Below are 22,240 nucleotides of genomic sequence, written 5' to 3' on the forward strand. Positions count from 1 at the left end.
CAGTTTTGTTTTGTGGGATTGTTGTTGCTGTTGATTTTCTTTCTTATTCTTCCCTTTGTAAGTTACATCCTCTAAGAAAACATTACATACTCTGGCTGGAGATGTTATGGCTGGAGATGGTCTGGGTTCTGTGTTTGCCGCCATGATTTATGAGCTGTGTGACCGTGAGCAGGTTCCTTAACCTCTCTAGACCTCACTGTAGCCCCTACTTTCCAGGAGGGGCTAATAATCAGCCCCACCTGAAAATGGGGCTAATTATTATTTTGAGAACTTCCCTCATAAGATCCAAATTACATGCTGCTAGTCAAATAGTTAGGGCTTCCCTGGTGGCTCAGTGGTAAAGAATCTGCCTACCAATGCAGAAGACATGGGTTCGATCCCTAAGTCGGGAAGATTCCATTGGAGAATGACATGGCAACCCACTCCAGTATTCTTGCCTGGAGAATCCCATGGACAGAGGAGCCTGGTGGGCTACAGTCCATGGGGTTGCAAAGAGTCAGACACAACTGAGCGACTAAACAACAACAACAATCAAATACTTAGCACCTTCCCTGACACAGAAATAGACTCTCTAAAGGGTTAGAATCATTTAAACATTTATCATTTATTTTGCTGAACCCTTACATGTAAACTAACACATAGACGTTGCCTACCGGAACACACACACAGAAAATGAAGCCCATCACAGGTCGTTTTTAAATGTTTGAGTTCTATTCCTTATGAGAATGATACAGTCTTCATTTACCACAATGGGTTGTAAAGAATTATTTGTTCAGTCATAAGCCTGCAACTTCAAAAGAAATGGTAAAATACATTTTGTCTACTTCTCTAAAATCTTCCAAACATCCACTAGTCTCTTGAAGGACAGTCATAAATCCTGCAAATTTCACTCATCTGAAACCAACTCTAACAACTATCTTTCCCACGAATCATCCTTTATATCCATCTTCCAGTTTCAGTGAACACATTCTGGTCTTAGGTTATTGAGCACAAAACTGGAGGAACTGGACTTTCGTTGGAGATTTTCTGAAACCCACTGTGACCTGAATCCCTTTCTAACATTTGGACATAACCTCCAAAATAATGTGCTCTCCTAGTTATCAAATTAGAAGTTGCTTTTTGCCTTCCAGCTTCCCTTCTGGAAAATGCACACAAGTGGGAATCAGGAGATGGGAGTTTTAGGATGGGATGTAGCACTAATTAGCTGTGTGACCTTGAACAAAACACTTGGCTTCCCTGAACTTTTCTTTGCTTGTCTGCAAAATGAGGCTGGTGGGCTACATCATTTCTGGGAAGACATTGTGTGGAAGGCCGAGGTGGATAAGTTGCCACACCTGTGTACATGGGACCTGCGGACTGGGGGGTGCTCAGTGGACAGCCAGTGCTGGGATCAGCCAGAGCTGGCAGGGGGGAGAGGGAAAGAGGATTCTTTCTGAGATGGAGATTCTTTCTCAGAAGCTTTTGTGAAGGAGGTGGGATCTGACTGAGCTGTCTAGGAAAAAATAGAACTTTCAGAGTTGAAGAAGGGACTTCTAGCCAGGGAGTGGAGCCTGATGCTGAGTCTGAAAGCAAGAAAGAGCCAAGTATGCTCAGAAACTAGTAATCAGTCCAGCGAAGCTGGGGCTGGCTCCACTTGAAGCCTGGGGATGAGGTCAAAACTTGTGTTTAAGAAATAAAAATAGTAACACCAGTTGGGCTTTGAAAAGAGTGTAACTGGAATTCTAAGACAGTAAGTCACTCTTCATGGTGTAGCTCAAGTTTGGAGTTAGAAAGCGGGTGGCACTGGAATTAATATCCCTATAGAAACAGAAAGGCTCTGCCTGCTCGATAAACAATTTTGAAAGTGCTAGTTCATCACCCAAATTCTGACCACTCATATTTTTCAGGTACCTTGCCTTAGGAGAGAAAGATTTCTTATACATATCGTGGGCTTACATCTCTGGGATCAAATTTTACAGGAAGAGATCGGTCATATATCAAAAGGTTAATGACGAGCCATTTCTCACCCAGCTATTTTGTAGCCACCGAGCTGCCACAGTGCAGAGGGCACTGGAAGGCAACGGAAGTTCACTGGGCCTTTTGCCTCGGTCATCCATAGAGCCCCAGCAGGCTCCAACAACAGCCTCTCCAGCCAGGGGCTGCCCTCATGCCCCTGTTCTTTCATGGGAGACTCAAAGCATCTTTTCTTGTAGAGATCCACCGCCACATTCTGCCTCCACAATGATTGATCAGTACATTTATTACGCTTTCAGTAGTAAAAATATATAGACTCCAGTCATCTCTGGAGATGCTGAAATAGTCCTTTTTTCCCCTTGATTTAGGGGAAGGTAGAGAGGGAGGATGTGTGCAGAGTCAGACATAAATATAAGAGCTCAAATATCTAATTAGCTGAAAGAATCTTGGTTCCCTCTGCACCTTTGACAGAATTGCAGCTGTCAGATTGGAGCATCAATATTTTATCCTCGTCTCAAGATGTATCTGAGGATGATTTAGAAAAGACGCTTTCTAACGTCAGTGCCACTGGTGTTTTTTTTTTTTTTTTTGTAGGATGCTTGAAGATGACTTGAAGCTGAGCAGTGATGAAGATGACCTTGAGCCCATGAAGACCTTGACCACTCAGTGCACTGCCACTGAGCTCTACCAGGTAGGAACAGCATAGGGCTCATTCTGGACCGGCAGGGAGGGAGCTGAAGGAACTGGAATGGTTTTGCCATCCACAAGCCTACCTGCTGCTTCATCACTGGGCTTTGGAGCAAGGGAAACAAGCAAGGGCAGGCAGAGTGTTCTGGACCAGGTCAACTCAGCTCACACTTTCAGTGAAGAGATGCTGAGCTCTTAAAATTCACTGCTTTCACCCCTGCCTTTGCTCCCTCCTCACCATATACACCTACTGGTCATCAAAAGCAGTACAGATCGTCTTTCCCTATCCTGGGCTAAGTATGGTCTTGAGTGCAGTGTAACTTTCCCATAGTGACTCCAGCCAAGACTTAGCACCCAGACTCATCCATCCCTTAGAGTATAAATGTGACTACCCACATGAGCCTTTAGGCAAAAGACATTTGGCAAAAAGTTGTTGCTACCCTGATTTCTTCCATTTTGCATCATTAATATTTACAGGACTTAACACCAAATTAGACGGCAAGAATGTGTGTTTGCAGCATTTCCAATGAGCCCAGACCTGTTGATTTAAAAAGGTCAGGTGTCATATATGAATCATGAGAATGGCAGTGGAGTGTGTAGTATCAGTGATGCTCATGTGTGTCCTTTAGGACAGAAACCTGTCTTGCCTGTGGGGTCCTCCTGGGTGTCCCAAGAATCTCAAATAAACACAGAACAGTTACCTTAGGAAAAAAAAAAAAAAAGCTAAGACCTAATCATGTTCTTTCTATAGTGAAGTCTGCTGAGTTTATAAAACTGAAACCAGGGTGTTTCAAGGCATGCTCAAGCGCTAGTATTTCAAGGTAGTTAACCAGTACATAATTCCACATTCACTAAATATTTTGTGAGGAGCCTGCAAAGAAAACCTTAGGAAAAACTCTCCAAGGCTCACCGACTCCATTCTCATCTATAATTGTTGACCCCACGAGAATGCTTACCATTTAGTATAATTTTAAAATTGAGTACATCTTCAATGTTAGGTGGCCAAAATTCCCCTCTCCCTTATTTTCTCCACTTTATTCGGCTTGTATTTTGGATAATATGTAAAAATTGCATCTTTGTAACTTTGATGCTTTATAAAGACCAAGCACCTTTGTCTCCCAGGAGCTTGTGGTATGTTTCCTGAATGCAAGCAATCCCTTTCCTACTTGGGCTCCAGAGCAAATGGAAAATGCACACTTACATTCCCGTGTGTGCCACTCCTGCTTTCAGTGTTTAATATGCCAGTGACCAGAACATTATAATGGCAAATAACCCCTCCAAAAAAATCCTAGGTCATTGATTTTGACAGATGCAACATGACTTTTTAATGAACCCACTTCCAGCAAGTCATCAACAGTAAGCGAAAGTAGAGTTTGGAGGTTGACTTCTTCATGTGATTATGCAAGTGCAGTCTGCTCTTTTGGCTTCTCGAGTTATTGTTTTCTGTATTTATCTGAAGAAGTGGCATTAGGTCAGTTGTCCTGAATCCTTTAGGGGTTTAAGATGTTTCAGGTGTGTGTGTCAATGCCTTGACCCTCAGGTAATCCCTGCTGGTGAGTTTGTGGTGCTCCATGGCACACTGCCCTTGGCCTGGTCATGCCTTCCCCAACAGAGGTTCTCATTTGAAGAGGGAGTCGACCTGGGATATCTAAAGTAAGGCAAAATAACAACTTATTCCCTCTAACTGAGTCTAGCAAGAAGTGGGCATAAAGTTATAAACATTTGCAAATGAACCCTCCTTATAGTCTGAGGACTAGTTACGAAGCCTGAAGGCTCAAGGTCAGGAGACAATGCTCCTGTGGTAGAAGGCAGGCGCTGTGACACCAAGTTTTGATGAGTTCTGGCTTTCTGGGACCAAATATTCTTTTTCAAAAATGCATGGGTTAACATCATTTTCCTTTTTTTGTCATTGTGGTAAAACCCAAATAACATAAAATCAACTATTTTAAAGTCTAAAATTCAGTGGCATTGAGTCCATTCACAAGCTTGTGGATCCAACACCAGTTCTAAAATATTTTTGTCACCCCACAAGGAAATCATACACTGAGCTGCTACTCCCCAGCTCCCCTACCTCCCAGCCCTTGACAACCACTAGTCTACTTTCTGTCTCCGTGGATTTGCCTTTTTCATTTGAATGAAATCATACAATACATGACCTTTTGTGTCTGGCTTATTTCACTCAGCATTGTGTATTTTAGGTGCATCCATGTTGTGGCCTGGATCAATACTTTCATTTTTTATGGCTAAATACTATTCTGCTGCCTTTTGTTCATCCATTCCTCAAGTGATGGACACTGGGCTCCACCTTTTGGCTATCAGAAATAGAGTTGCCGTGAGCCTTGGTGTATATGTTCTTGTTGAACACCTGTTTTCAGTTCTTTTGAATTGAATCTCTCAATTCTTTCAGTCGTTCCCCCCCTAGAAGTGGAATTGTTGAATCATATGGTAATTTATGTTTAACTTACTGAGGAACAACCAAAATCATTTTCTTTTCCAATGAGATAACATGGCACCACATAGGTCATATGGTACTATTCCCTCATCTTTTAATTGAGCCCATCACATTTCCAGCAACATTAGAAGTTCTGAGCACTCCCACTGATCTGTGCCAGACATTAAGTTAGGTGGTTGGTCTTACTCAAACCTCATGGCAAATGTTAGTGGTAGATTTGGGCCTCCAGTCCGAGCTGTGGAATTGCAGAATCATTCTATTTTGGGCAGGATGGTTGGAGGGAAAGCATCCAAACAAATGCACAGGTGCGATAAATGACGTGTCCTAGGGATCAGACCACTCCATGGGTTTGAGCCGGCATTATGCATAGAAACTTTCTCAGAACCCAGTAACTACATTCAGACACACATAGTTAAATTAAAAAAAAAAGCGTTTAGCTTTCTGGAGACTTCTTCAGATCATCTCATTCATAATCATTGCACCTGTGCTCACCTAAGGAGACCCAAATTGCCCAGATTTGGTGAGTATACATGAATCTTTTCCCTAAAGCTCCTAAGACCATATGCTATGGTTTGTGATATAAAGAATCCCGAAAGAATGCATTGTAAATGCTTGTATGAAGAGGAAGCATGGGTTCAAGATGTGTCAGCTTCTAATTTGACCTTTCATTCCAAGTTCTCTCCTAATCAGAACGCTGTGCCCTCTCCCTGCCCCTCTACGGGCACCCTCCATGGCAGTATTGGCTGTTCTGAGTGGGTCCTCTGCACAGACACCAATAGAACCATTAGGATGTGTTTAAATGCTAACTATTACTCCTGCAAACAGGGAAATACAGCAGGAAGCCTTAAGGGGAAGATCTTCATACATACATACAAATTAAAGATGCCAAATGCTCAGCTATGGAGACCCAGGAATATAAATATATTTTTTACAAGATATTTTACCTTCTGGTGACTCTTTAAAGTCAGAGATGCATGATCATATATGCACATGGTTTCAGTTTAAAAGCCCTGGTGATTGTACCCTGAAAATATTTGTTAAAAGTTTGCATACTCTCTCCACATTCCCCACTGCACTTCACTGTCTTGGTTGGGACAGTTTGGGAGGCAACTGAGTCCACAGGTGAACACAGGTGGCCTCATGGAGGAGAGTGAGCAAGAGCATAGGTGTGTAGTCTGACAGGCTTGAATCCTAGCTCTGTCACTTGTCTGGTGATCTTGGGATAAAGACCTAAGTATCTATAAAATGGAGGTAATCGAGGTAACAATAGCTCCTTCTTCATTGGATCATAGTGAAGGTTCAATGAGTAAGTGAATTAATACAGGCCAAATCATGTGAAATTATGGTTAGCACTTAGTACTCACCCTTTACATCATCATCATCTGTTACTATTACTACTAATGATCTAAAGTGTCTCATATTTGAAAGAATAGATACGTTACTTTCTCTTTTCTTGCGAGGAATTGAAGGTGAAAGAGAGTTGCTGAATTAACTATCTGGAAAAGAGTCAGTTTGTGGCAAACTTGAATGAAAAGATCTGTCTTTTCCTAACACATATTAGCTGTGTGCACCTTGCCATGAGGAATTGTAAATGTAGTCATTGGGAGCATAGCTTTTGCAAATTTATAGTTACTAAAGGGAACAGGATTGGGGAGGGATAAATTAGGAGCTTGGGATTAGCAGATACACACTACTAGGTATAAAATAGATAAATAACAAGTACCTACTGTATAGCACAGGAAACTCTATTCAGTATCTTGTAATAACCTATAGTGGAAAAGAGTCTGAAAAAGCATATATATATATAACCGAATCACTTTGCTGTAATTAACACAAATTGAAAAAAAAATAGTTTTAAAAGAGCATGGTTTTTCGACTAGAGCAGCCTGGACTTTAATCTCATTAATAAACTGGAATAACCAGTCTCATCTAACTCTGAGGACAAGATGAAGATTGTGTATAAGAAAATGCTTTGAAAAACACAATCGCTACACAAATTGGTCGTTGTCCTTCCTTATGGCCCTTTTAAACATGAGTTGGAAGCCCCTTCTTAGGGGTCCATTGGTAAATAGATCTTGCCCTTCATTTTGGCCTTAGCATTCAGTGGGATCTATTAGGAACTGCGTTGAATGTCCTAACTGCACCCAAAAACATCTATTGGGTATGGATGACTCTTCCTCGCCTCTGAGCCCCGACGAGTTTTAACCCAGATATCCCAGGAAGAAAGGCCAGGTTGCCAATGACACTGCCCAAAGTCCTCCAGGAAAATTATGTCTAAAACAGAGCTTTTCTTCAAAGGACTAACATGGGTGCAGAGTTGAGTCATACCAGTTCTTATTTCTCTTTCTGAGTTCTTGCTGTGCCCTAGAGAAAGACTGTAGGGTTTACTGTGAAGCTGTAGTCATCCTGGTTTTCTCTCAGGGGCTTCCTATGAATGGGAAATAAATAATAACTTCAAGTTGGCATTGGACATTAGAATGTTCAAGAACAATGCTTGAACTGGATGCAGTGTTTTGAATTTAGTCTGCATGAACATACATGTTGCAATGAGTTCTGTTTTGTTTTTGAAGTCAGCTATCAATAATATGGTTGGGTGTATAGCAGAGTGATTCAGTTATAGATACATATATATTTTATAAATCAATGATGGTGTGCTTCGGTTCATGGGGTCACAAAGAGTTGGACACGACTGAGTGACTGAACTGAATTGAACTGATATTTCAATAAAAGTTTTAAAAAGTAACATGGTTGGGATGGGAGGGCTCCGTATGTCCATTACCTAGCTGACTGTATTTTTCCTTCTCAGCTGCCACTCTTGGCATCATAAATATAAAACCCAGCAACGGCCTTCCCCATCCAACACTTACTGGGTTGCCATTTTCCAGCCAGTCATGGAGGGTGGGCAGTGACACTGTGGTGAGTCCCCTGGGGTTTGGCTGGAGAGTAGCACAGCCCAGTAGGGCGGGCTTCCTGCAAGTGTAGGTGTGGGGTTTTCTGCACACCCTCATCCCTCATACCACTGAGCCTGCGGTTTTCCTTTTGGTCCATTTTCCTTCTTCTATTTCTTGGGATTAAATGAGGGGTTAAACCTTGAATCAATTTTCATTTACAGCTGAGAAGCAGTTATTGATGCTGTGTTTGCAGTTCAATAAAAGATCTAAAGATATAGACCCAGTGCTTCTCTTTCAATATAAGCCACCTAATCAGTCGCAAATATTTTTTTAACAAATAAATTGTATGGAGAGGTTTATTAAAATTGCTGTTTTTAAAGTTTTAAGCTATCCACAACTTGATCAATTCCAAAGGCTTCTAGCATGTGTAGTGTCCAAACTCCAGAGCCCCCTCTGGTACATATTCATAGAAGTGGGTAAATACCTTCTTGATGTTTCCTTGAATGTTATCCTGATGCTTGATTTATGCAGCTCGAAGCATGTAATGTCTGTTAAACTCTGGCAGTAGGGTAGTCTGTGATACTTGGGTTTTGATGCCAAGTTATATCTGGGCATGGCTCTCTGGTGACCTAATCATCTCCGATTGACATTAGCAGCATCAGAGTTTAGCATTATAAAAGCCATAAAAGAAATAGGTATTGTTAGAAACAACCTTTAGAGAATTTTAATATTAATACCATCTTAATGATTAATGTGAATGAGACTGAAACCTTAGGTGAGTTCATTTAACCCAGTTAGAAATTCAGAAAATGGGTACTATGGTGGAAATGTTCAATTAGTGGCAGTCTCAGCTAAAGGACTCTAGGTAAAGCTTGGAGTGGTGTGTTGGTGCTTTAAAAACGGAACTGAACAATTTCAATTTGCTTTGAGCACAAAGACATTCTAATGAGTTGTGTCTGGACACATTATTGTAAGTAGCTCCGATGTACCCAATTTTATTTAAACCAATCTTCTTTCTTTTTCCGCCTAGGGATTGCCCTTAGAAATGAGGTACTCAATTCAAAGCATGTAACTGGGGATGTGTGGACTTTTCAACAGATGCTAATAACAGAGCTGCACCTCAAGCCTGTTATCATTTACAGAAAAATATTGTCCTGAAGCTCTTCTCCTCCACTTCATAATTTTACTTTTTATCTGAAGATCACTAATTACCTCACAGACACAAAACAGCTTGTTTTTAATCCAGTTTCTTGACACCAGTGTGGGTGTTATACTGGGTTTGTTTTTGTTTGTTAGTTTCTGTTCTTATGGTGGGGCCCTTTTGCTGAGTAGGTTGCTATTTGATGCATGAATGTTGTGTCAGTTGTGTCTGACTCTCTGCGGCCCCATGGACTCTGTCCTTGGGATTTCCCAGGCAAGAATACTGGAGTGGATAGCCATTCCCTTCTCCAGGTGATCTTCCCGACCCAGAGATCAAACCCACATCTCTTAGGTCTCCTGCATTGGTGGGCAAATTCTTTACCACTAGTACCACCTGGGAAGTGAAAGTGAAGTCACTCAGTCATGTCTGACTTTTTGCGACCTCATGGACCATAGCCTGCCAGGCTCCTCCATCCATGGGATTTTCCAGGCAAGATTACTGGAGTGTGTTGCCATTTCCTTCTCCAGGAGATCTTCCTGTCCCAGAAGTTGAATCCAGGTCTCCTGAATTGCAGGCAGACTCTTTACCATCTGAGCCACCAGGGAATCACCACCTGTGAAGCCCACTGTTATTTGATAATTGCACATGAAGTGATTTACATGGGAGCAGAAAACCTGAACATTCTGGGAGATTTGAGATGCATTCCTTGCACCTGTGATGTATACTGAACTTTCCAAACCTAGCGACCAAGAGAAATTCTGGCCTGCTTTTCTGATTAAAGTTTGCTAATGGAAAGGGCAGAGGGCATACATTTTACTGCCTCTCTCAGCTGGCCCCTGACATGCTATAGTGAATTCATTCATTGTGACAACAGATACTCTACCCTGCTGTAATGGTTCCGATTTTTTAGCCACAGTTCTTCCCTTATCATGCTGAACAAGTTGTTACCTCCCCAAGATTTCTCTGCATTTCCATTTACTTTGTTATATGCAGAAAGGCTGGGGAAGGCCTCTTCCATAATGACATCTATGTGGCATCCACAGCAAGAAAGATCAGCCTGTCAGAGCTATAGAAACAGCAGATGGATTAGGAGGAAACCAGGTGCAAAATAACTTTGATAGAGTCTTTTAATGTAAACAGTTTATCTGTCATTGCCTTTCATTGAAATCCCACGCAGAATGAGGACATTCAGGCTGTTCAGGCTGCAGAAGGTAGCAGAATAAAATCCATACGTTGTCATACTCTTAACTCTCCAGCAATTAGAGAATGAGAAGATATTTTAATTTATTCATTAAAGACAGGAAAGTAAATAGGATAACATATAAGGTTAATAGAATAACATTGGCCTTCATATTCCCAAGATTGTGTTTCCCATTTGGCTGTATTAGCATAGAGACTAGATTAATAAGAAACTGCTTAGGGCTTGTATGATGTGATTTTTAATATGCTGCAGGCAAGTCTGTGACTGTTTAGAAACCTGCTGAATTTTTTCATTGTAATTAGGTCTTCTACATTAAGTATGAAATATTTTGACTTGTAATCTCCATAGATTGTCTTTTTTATTGTAATCGCCATACAATGCTTTGAACACTCAGAGATGCAGAGGAGCACATTTTCACACATGTTGTGTCCATCACCACTGATGACCCAATCCTGACTAATGTCCACGACCACGTATGAATTGTCCATCTATGAGCATTTCCATGGCAAACCCAATGGCTGTTTTGCTTAGCTGAACGTTTTCTCACCATGACTGTACATCAGACATTGGTAAGGATGTACTGCTTATCCCAAGGTCCAAGTGGAAACAAAAATGGGTACAGTCTGTTGTTTCAGAAACAATAACTCTCCTGTAGGACATGAATGACCACAGCCTTTTGTCCACAAAGAACACATGACACATATCTGCCTCTGTAGAGAGGGCGGGAGGGGAGTAACAGCCACCTCCACGAAGCTGAGGATCATGAAGTCTGTGTGAGTCAAAGTGCTGGAAGGAACAGCACCATGTTACTCTTGTCACTGCCTAGGCTGGGCTAGGAAGGAAGTGGCTGGGCTGGGCTGGCCTGAAGGAAGCGGCTGGGTCGCGCTGGTCCTCTCACTACTCTCACCTTCACTCTGTTTGGTCCAAGCTTGCTCTTTTCCTTTTTTTTTTTTTCCTAAGTCACTTCAGTCGTGTCCGACTCTGCGCGACCCCATAGACGGCAGCCCACCAGGCTTCCCTGTCCTTGGGATTCTCCAGGCAAGAATACTGGAGTGGGTTGCCATTTCTTTCTCCAGTGCATGGAAGTGAAGAGTGAAAGTGAAGTCATTCAGTCGTGTCCGACTCAGCGACCCCATGGACTGCAGCCTACCAGGCTCTTCCATCCATGGGATTTTCTAGGCAAGAGTACTGGAGTGGGGTGCCATTGCCTTCTCTGGCTCTTTTCCTTAGGCCCCTTCATTGCCCCAGCTGGGTCCTGAATCCATGGCTGGAGCCTGAATGTTCGGTCTTAGTCATCAGCTAACAACCCCCAGGCAGTGTACCATGTGTACCTAATTTTTGGTGGTTCTAGCATCTATTAGAGTGGTATGAATGCCTCCAGTAATAAAACTTTTGGTCACACTGACAATGTAAGATTTTGAAATTTAGCTGCTGGCTTGGAAAAGTATACTGGGGCTTTGGTTTAGGGCCTAGGAATGGTTTATTCTGTCCCCCCAAATATATGCCATCTGCTGGAAAATCTAGCAGGCAGGCTGAAAACACCCAAGCACCTTGTCGTGAATGGAAAGCAGAATCTGTCTTCTTCTTAAGCAGGTGTATTTATTTTTTTCTATTTATTTAGCAAGAGCAAAGAGCATAAGCATTGTAAACACACAGAACATGTATCCAAATTTGAGATTAGCTATCAATCCCAGGTTAAGGATTCAAAATTCAAGGGGATGGGCAGGTAAGGACAGCAGGCCTTTCCAAAATGTATGGCATGGTGTAGCCTATGTGTCATGAAGGAGTTCCCAGGAATCTCTGAAACATTAGATATAAACATTTATAAATTTGCTGATAGATCTTATTTCTTGCTAATAGAGGTGAACTCCATAACAGAGATTCCGTATTTATCCCTGAATCATACATGTATGTATATGTGTGTGTGTATATATTGGAATAAAATAGTTTTGTATATTAAAATATAGCATACCAGACCTTAAAATGGTCATGGAGAGTCCTTATTCCAGCCAACAAGGACACTGAGGCATGGAGAAGTCAGTTGTACTGTGAGGTAATAGAAAATATATTAATACATAGTGGTCTCTGCCCCAGGTTCCCGGTACAGAGCTCCTGAATTCCTTTTAGTTTCTTAAGTAGTAAGACCAATAAGAGCATCTTTTGTTCTAATATTTGCTCTCTGGGTGATAGGGACGTCTTTTATTCTAATGAGATGACTGTGTGGGCTCCTGGACTGTGGTCACCAAAGAGGCCAAGCCATGATTGGAAGCTTGGAATTTCCAGCCCTACCCTTCCATTCTCTACAGAGGGGAGAGGGGCTAGAAACAGAGTCAGAAGTCACTCATGTCTATGTAAGGGAGCCTACAAAAAATCCCAATAGTGTGGGATTCAGAGGGCTTCCCTGTGGCTCAGGGTTAAAGAATCCACCTGCAGTGCAGGAGATATAAGAGACATGGGTTCAATCCCTGGATTTGGAAGATCCTCTGATGGAGGAAATCACAACCCATTCCAGTATTCTTGCTGGGGTAGTCCCATGGACAGAGGAACCTGGTGGGCTACAGTCCATGGGGTCACAAAGACTCTAACACAACGGAGCAACTAAACAACAACAGTGGGGTTCAGAGACTTTCCAGGTGGATGAACACATCCATGTACATGAAGTGTGACATGCCCCAGTGCCGGAGGGACAGAAGCTCCTACCTGTGGGATCCTCCTAGACTTCACCCTATGTCTCTCTTCATCTCTCTGTTCATTTGTATCCTTTGCCATATCCTTTAATGAACTGGTAAGCATAAGTCACTGTTTCCCTGTGTTCTCTGAGCCACTCTAGCAAATTAATCAAACCCAAAGAGGGGGCCATTGGAACCTCTGGTGTCTAAGCCAATTGGTCAGAAGCACAGGTGACAACTTGGGCTGGCAACTGGTATCTGAGGCGGGGGGAGGCAGTCTCATGAGACTGAGCCCTTAACTGGTTGTATGTGATTCTCCAGGTAGACAGTGTCAGAATTGAGTTACATGGTATAATACCCAGCTGGCGTTGCAGAAATGTACTTGGTATGGGATGAGCCCACACACGTCTGGTGTCAGAGTATTGTGAGTGTGGTCGTAGTATGAGAATAAAGGAGAAACTCGAGTGGAAACATTACTGGGTTTTATAATATAGATTGATAATAAAAATGGCTGTAGCATCTTGCCCAGAGTAGAATAAATATTGTAAAGTAATTAGCCTCCAATTAAAATGAATAAATTTATAATAAAAAAAAAGAACACACTCTAAAGGGACAGAAACCCTGAACAGGCTAGTATGCTAGTACTGAAAATGCATCATCAGTACTCACTCCCATGTAGGTTTTGGAAAACATATTATTGAGTACCTCTATACACTAAAAATATGCTTCCCATTTCCCTGGTCCCACACATAGTAAGAAGAGAGCCTCTATTAGGTCTTGATTGTCTCCCAGCAAAGGACACAGGCCATTTTGTGAGGGGGTCCTCCTTAGTATCAGGGCGAGAGGGCTTCAATTGGCTAGGGGAAAGAAAATTGAATTTTCAAATCCACAAACCTCAGGAGAACAGAGTAATCAAATGCCACTTACCTTGGCCCTTCTAATATGGAGAATAAAGAAGCCAACACTGAGATGCTCTGCCTCGTGTCTCCATATTTACTCCACTTAGAGAATAATTAGTGTGAATAGATGACTCAGGAGTGAAATGTGCTTCTTCACCAAAGATAGTGCATTTTTCATGAAGTTACAATATACCAAAACTTGAGTTATAAACAAAATTTCCAGTTGACAAGTGAATCTTACTGAAGGGTTTTATATCCAGCAAAAGAGCTAGCCTGGAGGGAGCAAGCTTTCATGGAATGCTGGCACTTCTAAATTCTGTTATCATATCATCTTTGGACAAGATGCTCAAAAAAAACTCCTGCAGGTTGCCCTGTTGGTGAAATACACATGTAAGGACAGGTAGGACCCACTACAAGGCCTTTATTCAACTGGTGTTGGCACGGTCATGAGAGGGTGAAGATGATCAAGAATTCAATGAGACTTGGGAAGCCATGAAGGATTCATGATCAAAAGGGAGCATACAATGGGGTAACAATAGGGAGACCAGTGGCCCAAAGAAGAGGCCAGAGCTATTGTCCTGATGAGAAATAAGAGGTCTCCAGTGAGGCTATAGTTGCAGGAAGAGTGAAGAAGGAATGGACATGTACCGTGTCCAGTCTGCTCTGCACTCCCTCTTCACTGGGGTGTGAAGTCAAGCCTCGTGGGCAGCTGCAGGATGGATCCAGAAACATGTGATCCTGGAGCCCAGCTTTTGCTCTTTTCTCCTCTGCACAGAGCTGGTTACCTACCGGCACTGTCTCATACCCAGAGCAGTCAGGCTCTCAGACTCCACAATCAGACCCAGATATTTAACCCAGTCTGTGTTTATTGAGTGGCTATTAGGTGCCAGACACCTGAAGCAAATTTCTTCCAGTATCTGCCTGTCAAAATTCAAATCCTGCACCCATCATGTCCAGCACAGGCCTGCCTTATATATGCATCAAAAACAATGATTTAGGGCTTCCCCAGTGGCTGAGTGGTAATGAATCCACCTGCCAATGCAGGAGAGACACAGGTTCAATCCCTGGTCCAGGAGGATTGCACATGCTGCAAAGCAAATAATCCCATGAGCCGCAACTACTGAGCCTGGGTTCTAGACCCTGGGAACTGCAAGTTTTGAAGCCTGAGTGCCTAGGGTGTGTGCTCCACAAGAGAAGCCACTGAAGTGAGAAGCTCGAGCACCATAACTAGAGAGTAGCCCCCACTCATTGCAACTAGAGAAGGCCTGCAAAGCAGTGAAGACCCAGCAAGCCAAAAGTAAACAAATAATTAAAAGCTTTTTTAATGGATTAAATTAAAATGGGAGTAGCCTGATACCCCAAAGCTAGGGAAGATGTGTTGCCATACCTGGGTGTAGTGTCAGAAATTCAGGCAGGCATCCAGGTGTTGTGAAATGCTGAGTGCCATTTTCTCCTCTTCAGCTGCAATCCTGGCTGTGTGTGCATGCTGCCAGCTGATAACTCAGCCTATAGGATATGATATAAGCCTCTTGCTGTTTCACTCATTCCAGTGAACTCTATTTAAATGCTGTAATTAAGCAAATCATTTTTATATTTGGGCAAGTGCTCTCAGGATATGTCTCTTTAATTGATTTAACCAATTCTGTAGGTATTGATTTTTAACCATCTGAATACCCTAATGGTGAGTTCATTTGTTCATAGAGGAGTTTCTCTTTTGAACTTAGGCAATCAATTCAATTTACCAACACATGCCATTAGATAAAAGTATGGCTAGGTCTCGCAGAGCAGCCCCATGAAAAGTTAAAGATAAAACATAGAAACAGAAAACCAATGCAGTTGACTGCTCGTCTCTTTTTTTCCATGAAGTATAATATCTAGTTATTTGAAATTATCTGAAAGGTTGACTTTTCATTTTTTAATCAAGAAATGTAATATATAGACGCAACTTGGGTGTATCTGCTAGTAACAAAAAACAAACATATAAACAGGGAATGTAAAAGGCATGTAGAGCAATAGTAATAGAATCACATTTTATGCTTCACTGACAGTATGGTTATTGATTAAGAAGATAAGCAGTCCCCAACTCTGTAGCCTTGCAAAATGAATCCATGGCTTCAATCGCTCTAGGCCTTCTGCGTGCTTACTTTTGACGAACAGGAAACATACTGCACTGAGTTTGTTTTCTGTCAGTCTCAGCGGGTATAATGGCATAAGTCTGGATATAAATATTCAGCTCATGCTTCTTAAAAGCCCCAAAAGATCCTCTAAATATTTTTGTGACTATAATATACATGTCTATTGAACTAGAATAACACAGCATGATATTAATAACTAGGGCAGGATTACCTTACCAAAGAATTTTGACAAAGTTCAATCAGTATATAGCAGATGACTAGCAAAATTTCCTAAGTGCTTTCTAGGTAGATTTGTCTCCCTAAAGAAATATGATGTTCTGTCTACACAGGAGGATGGGACTCAATAGAGAGCCACCTTCCTTCCTTCCTTTTTCTTTCATTTTCTCTGTTTTTTCATGAGAACTACATTTGATGGTTCATGTAATTCAGAGTGGTCCTTGAGTCACTTCAGCTTTGGTGCAGCAAAAGGATTCTCTACCTCACAGAGAGACAAGGCCGTTCTTTTTAGGAAGTTAGATTTAATGAGGGAGCAACTTAAGCATGTCCTTAGCCACATCATTCCTCCTGAGGAAATAAATTTGCTGCTTAGCAGGATACCACCAAGAGTACAACACTGGTAATGATGGAAGAATTAGGTCATGAGCACTCCTTGGAAGGAGACAACTTCTTCTCCCTGGGAATATAATTTCTTGAGCTCCTATATCATGGAGGAAGTTCATCCCTGGAGCTTCCCAACCTCAGGGTCAAATGTTAGTGCAAAAGCAAAGAGCCTTCCTGATGGAGTAAGGTATGAAAGGAAAGGAAGTGAACGTTGCTCAGTCATGACTGACTGTTTGCGACCCCATGGACTATACAGTCCGTGGAAATCTCCGGGCCAGAATGCTGGAGTGGGTAGCCTTTCCCTTCTCCAGGAGATCTTCCCAACCCAGGGATAGAACCCAGGTCTCCCTCATTAGAGATGGATTCTTTACCAGCTGAGCTCACCAGCTGAGCCACCAGGGAAGCCCAAGAATACTGGAGTGGGTAGCCTATCCCTTCTCCAGCGGATCTTCCTGACCCAGGAATAGAACTGGGGTCTCCTGCATTGCAGGTGGATTCTTTACCAACTGAGCTGCCAGGGAAGCCCATGAGAGGAGGGACAGCTAAAGGAGGGGTCACCCAGAAAAGAATGATGCTTCCTAGGCTTCCTTGTAGGGGAAGAGAGAGTGAGGAGAGTGGCATGCACTTGTGCCTCCACAGCATCTCAAGTGTCTTGACCTCTCTACCACCAACACAAACCCCAGCCGAGGTTCGGAGGCCTGTATGAAGGTAGAGGGCCCTCTCTCCTGCTGGGCTAGGTCTGGCAGGATCTAAACACATCAAAGTCTTTCTCAAGTAGGACTTTGCAGACAGAAGCATTCTGTTCAGCCCAGAACTACTACTGATATGGAGAGAGGAGCAGAATGGCTTCTATAATCCTAGTTGGATTAACTGCGTAGATTTGATACTGCAACCTGGTCAGTGGTCAGAAAGCCTATCAACTCTCTGGCTGTAAAAAATATAGGAATCTGTGGGAGAAATAAATAAGGAGTTCGAGATGAACAGATACACACTGCTGGATATAAAATAGGTAAAAAACAAGGACCTGCTGTGTAGCACAGGGAACTCTATGCAATATCCTGTAATAAACTATAATGAAAAAATATCTGAAAATAATATATATCCGAACCACTTTACTGTCCACCTGAAACTAAGACAACATTGTAAATCAACAATTAAAAATTCAGTTAGTTAAAATAAAAATGTATGCACCAATACCAATTCCCATGTGGAATGCAGTCACAATCAAGATGCACCTTTTTGCTTAGTATGCTGTGTTTTCTAGAACACTGTCATTGATGTTGGCTACTCACAACCACTCTTGGTGTAGACAGGGCAGGAATGATGGTCTTCATTTTTAAAATGAGGAAACTGAGGTTCACTGGTGTTAACTGCGTCACCAATGTCATGATGATGGAAATGTCATGATTAGGAAATGGCAAACCTGGTAATAGAACCCAGGTTTGTGGATTTCTAGCACAGCATTCTTTCCACATATAGCTCATTGCCTCTCATTGCACCATATTGGACTATGGTTTTTAACATCTTAATTTATCATCCTATCTTAGGCTAGAACTTCCTTGATGGAAAGATAAGTATCATGTTGGGGAAACATGACAGCAAATAAGTAGAATATAGGTTTTAAAAAGCATATAGACATTACAAATTAAAGCAGCGTAAGTGTTAACTATCTAACCTCCATTTTCCAATCAGTTTAAATTACTTTAATGTATGTTTTTAAACTCAAAATTAGCTGTAATCCCAATATGTAATCCTCTTAATGCTCACTGACTTAACGCTGTATCATTTCACTTTGACTTCCCTCGTCTTTTCCTGTCCCAAGATTTCAAAAGAGGAATTTTCTCCTTGTATATTTTGTAGACTTAATTATTTTCCCTTAAAGTATTTTTATTTGCCCTAAAGTATTAATGTATATTTTGCACACAAATAATTCACTTAATTTTTCTTTGTAGTCTCTTAAGAATTCCTTATATTATATATAAAACAAAGTCAAAATACAGTGAAAGTGGAGAACACAAATGATGAGCTGTTTCTCGTGCCTGGAAGACATTCCCTGCAACCATATCGTTTGGAGATGAGCACATGGGAAGATGACAGGAGAGCATCTGACTAGAGCTGTGGGGACTCTGAAATGATCTTGGGTTAAATACCAAAGGGGAAAAAAAAGAAAACCTCTGAGCATAGATATTTTCCATCAATAGCCAAGCAACCCAGAAAAAATTAATTTGAATGAAGTTATTTTCCTATAATGGCTGTATAAAAAGACATATGTTTGAAAGAGACTGGCCTTGAACATGATTATGTACCTCCTGATCAGAGGGAAATAACTGGGTCTAATTGAAAGTCCTGATGCACAGAGAAGAGAGGACATTTTCAAAAGCATGTCACTGAATCAAAGCTAGGTTAAGCAATGTCACTTTGATTTTTCTCCTTCCCATCTCCTGCCAGTGGCATGCTCAGCCCGTCACATCCAGCTTGCTTTAAAAGGAAACCACAGGGACTTCCCTGACAGTCCACTGCAGGGAGCACGGGTTCCATCCCAGGTCAGGGAACTAAGATCCTGAATGCCCCGTGGCACAGCCAAAATAATAGTAATAAAAAAGGAAAACCACTGGAACCCCATGCCCATTATTTCATGGTAACCTTTCTTCTTCAGGAACAGATTAGTTTGGATTTTAAGGGATTTGGAAAAGTAGATTCATGTGATTCCCACAATGGCTTCTCTTCAGCCCACTGCCATGTCTTATTCCACAAGCTGGCAGTGGGGGAGAAAAGGTGGTAGAGAAGGCAGACGTGGGTATGCAGCCTGGCTACATTCTGTAGTGATAGTCAAGGTCTTGCCCCTACTCCTTGCCAGACACTGGTTCTTCCTTTCAGCACCCTTTAAGGGATTGCTCAGAGATAGGCATTCATATCTTAAACACTTGTAAGAGATGACGGGCCAGCCAGACACTGTCCTTGTTTCCTCATTTTCACCTGTTACCTCATTCCCTCACTTTCTTGTGATTCCACCATTTGTGAAAATTCAACCTCAGGCACAGATGGTGAGAAAATAACTTTTGCCTATCAAGCCAAAGTGAAAAGTGAAAGTGTTTGTCACTCAGTCATGTCTGACTCTTTGCAACCCCATGGACTGTAGCCACCAGACTCCTCTGTCCATGGAATTCTCCAGCAAGAATACTGGAATGGGTTGCCATTTCCTTCTCCAAGAGATCTTCCTGACCCAGGGATTAAACCTGGGTCTCCTGCATTGCAGGCAGATTCTTTACCCTCTGAGCCACCAGGGAAGAAAAAGTACCCAAATATTAATGGATATTTATCTAACAATAGAATCTGAGACTTAATGGAAGAAAAGGACTTGGATTTCCAACAATAATGTCTAAACTGAGGAAACATTTCATCGATTTCAAACAAATTGCTTCCAAGTGCATTGGGTTGTTGTTATGGATTGAAAGTTTCTATATGCTTATGCACTGGTCACTCGGAATGTCAATCCAATGTTAGATTATAAATCGTCTCTGTTACACATGGTTGCTTCTGCCTTTGAATTTGTAACAGTATTCTCTTCATCTCTTAGCCATCACCCACTCCAGGGTTCACAAATATAAAGGTCTCCAAGTGTATACCTTTTAAAAGGGTCTGAAGAACCTCGAGGTTGGCGAACCACTGCTTCAACGCTTACCATTCTGAATGTTATTTCTACAGTCTAAAAGAATCTGGGGGAGTACAAGTTTGGTTCTGATTACACAATTATGCTACAGAAGTATGAAAAAAATCATCACTAAAACCCTCCAGGTGCTTAAACAGTTTGATAGACTGTAGCCATTCTGCCATCAGCACCCCCAGCTGTGTTGCTTAGCAACATTTTAATTCCAGAAGAATCGAAGGAGATGCAATCCCTGTGGAGAGGGAAACAGAAATAAGAGGGCTGTTGACAGATGATCTGAGTTGTTTCTTCTAATATACTGTGAAGATCACTAGCTCTTTTCATGAATGATAAATGGACTGTACACAGATCAATGGGTTCAGCAATAAAGTGGAACCAGGCTCCATGTCTAAGGGACGCAGGCCGAGAGGCCCAGAGATTTCCTCATTTCGATGATTTGGTGTGTGTTTTCTTAAAGGTTCCATGGAAGGAAATTGATCGGAGCTGTCTGTCAGCTCTTGCCTTTTTGTGGTATCTACTAATAAAAATGATTTTAGAAATGGGTACTTTGGCCTTTCTATCACCAAGCAGGTGCAGCCAGGTGGCTGGAGCAATACAGGGTATAGAGTTTCCCATCCTAGATCTAAAAATCCCCAGATGTTCCCATGACCATTCCCTCTGTGCTTCCCTCCCCATCCTGTCATAAGCCAAGCAGGTGTATGTGGAGGAGGAGGATATTTCTGAAATATGGTGTGTGTGCCTGCATGCTGGGTCACTTAGTCATGTCTGAGTCTTTGTGACTCCATGGACTGTGGCCTGCCAGACTCCTCTGTCCATGGGATTTTCCAGGCAAGAATACTAGAGTGGGTTGCCATTTACTCCTTCAGGGGATCTTCCTGACCCAGGGATTAAACTGGCATCTGTCTCCTTCATTGCAGGCAGATTCTTTACCAACTGAGTCACCTGGGAAGCCCCTCTGAAGTATTGGGAATGGCCAATTATATGAATACTTATCTCTTATCTCTAAGTCAATCACAATAAAGCTCCTTTAGTGTAAGGGATTTAAAATCTAACTTTCTAACACCATACACAAAAATAAAGTCAAAATGGATTAAAGATCTAAACATAAGACCAGAAACTATAAAACTCCTAGAGGAGAACATAGGCAAAACACTCTCTGACATACATCACAGCAGGATCCTCTATGACCCACCTCCCAGAATATCGGAAATAAAAGCAAAAATAAACAAATGGGACCTAATTAACCTTAAAAGCTTCTGCACATCAAAGGAAACTATCAGCAAGGTGAAAAGACAGCCTTCAGAATGGGAGAAAATAATAGCAAATGAAGCAACTGACAAACAACTAATCTCAAAAATATACAAGCAACTCCTCCAGCTCAACTCCAGAAAAATAAATGACCCAATCAAAAAATGGGCCAAAGAACTAAATAGACATTTCTCCAAAGAAGACATACAGATGGCTAACAAACACATGAAAAGATGCTCAACATCACTCATTATCAGAGAAATGCAAATCAAGACCACTATGAGGTACCATTTCACACCAGTCAGAATGGCTGCGATCCAAAAGTCTACAAATAATAAATGTTGGAGAGGGTGTGGAGGAAAGGGAACCCTCTTACACTGTTGGTGGGAATGCAAACTAGTACAGCCACTATGGAGAACAGTGTGGAGATTCCTTAAAAAACTGGAAATAGAACTGCCTTATGATCCAGCAATCCCACTGCTGGGCATACACACTGAGGAAACCAGAAGGGAAAGAGACACGTGTACCCCAATGTTCATCACAGCACTGTTTATAATAGCCAGGACATGGAAACAACCTAGATGTCCATCAGCAGATGAATGGATAAGAAAGCTGTGGTACATATACACAATGGAGTATTACTCAGCCATTAAAAAGAATACATTTGAATCAGTTCTAATGAGGTGGATGAAACTGG

The 22,240-nt window shown here is 41.9% G+C and overlaps 1 protein-coding gene across 9 annotated transcripts in view; it reads left to right on the forward strand.

The window, feature by feature from the left end:
* The window catches only part of AFF2 (ALF transcription elongation factor 2), a 537,205-nt gene that overhangs the window by 408,910 nt on the left and 106,055 nt on the right, over nt 1-22,240 (forward strand). For all 9 annotated transcript variants that reach the window (XM_070785319.1, XM_070785321.1, XM_070785322.1 and 6 more), the window contains one exon: nt 2,548-2,644. In XM_070785319.1, coding sequence (XP_070641420.1) covers nt 2,548-2,644 — 97 coding nt within the window. The remainder of the gene's footprint in view (nt 1-2,547; nt 2,645-22,240) is intronic.

This window comes from Bos indicus, chromosome X (genome assembly GCF_029378745.1).
Source record: "Bos indicus isolate NIAB-ARS_2022 breed Sahiwal x Tharparkar chromosome X, NIAB-ARS_B.indTharparkar_mat_pri_1.0, whole genome shotgun sequence".
NCBI classification, from domain to species: Eukaryota; Metazoa; Chordata; class Mammalia; order Artiodactyla; family Bovidae; genus Bos; species Bos indicus.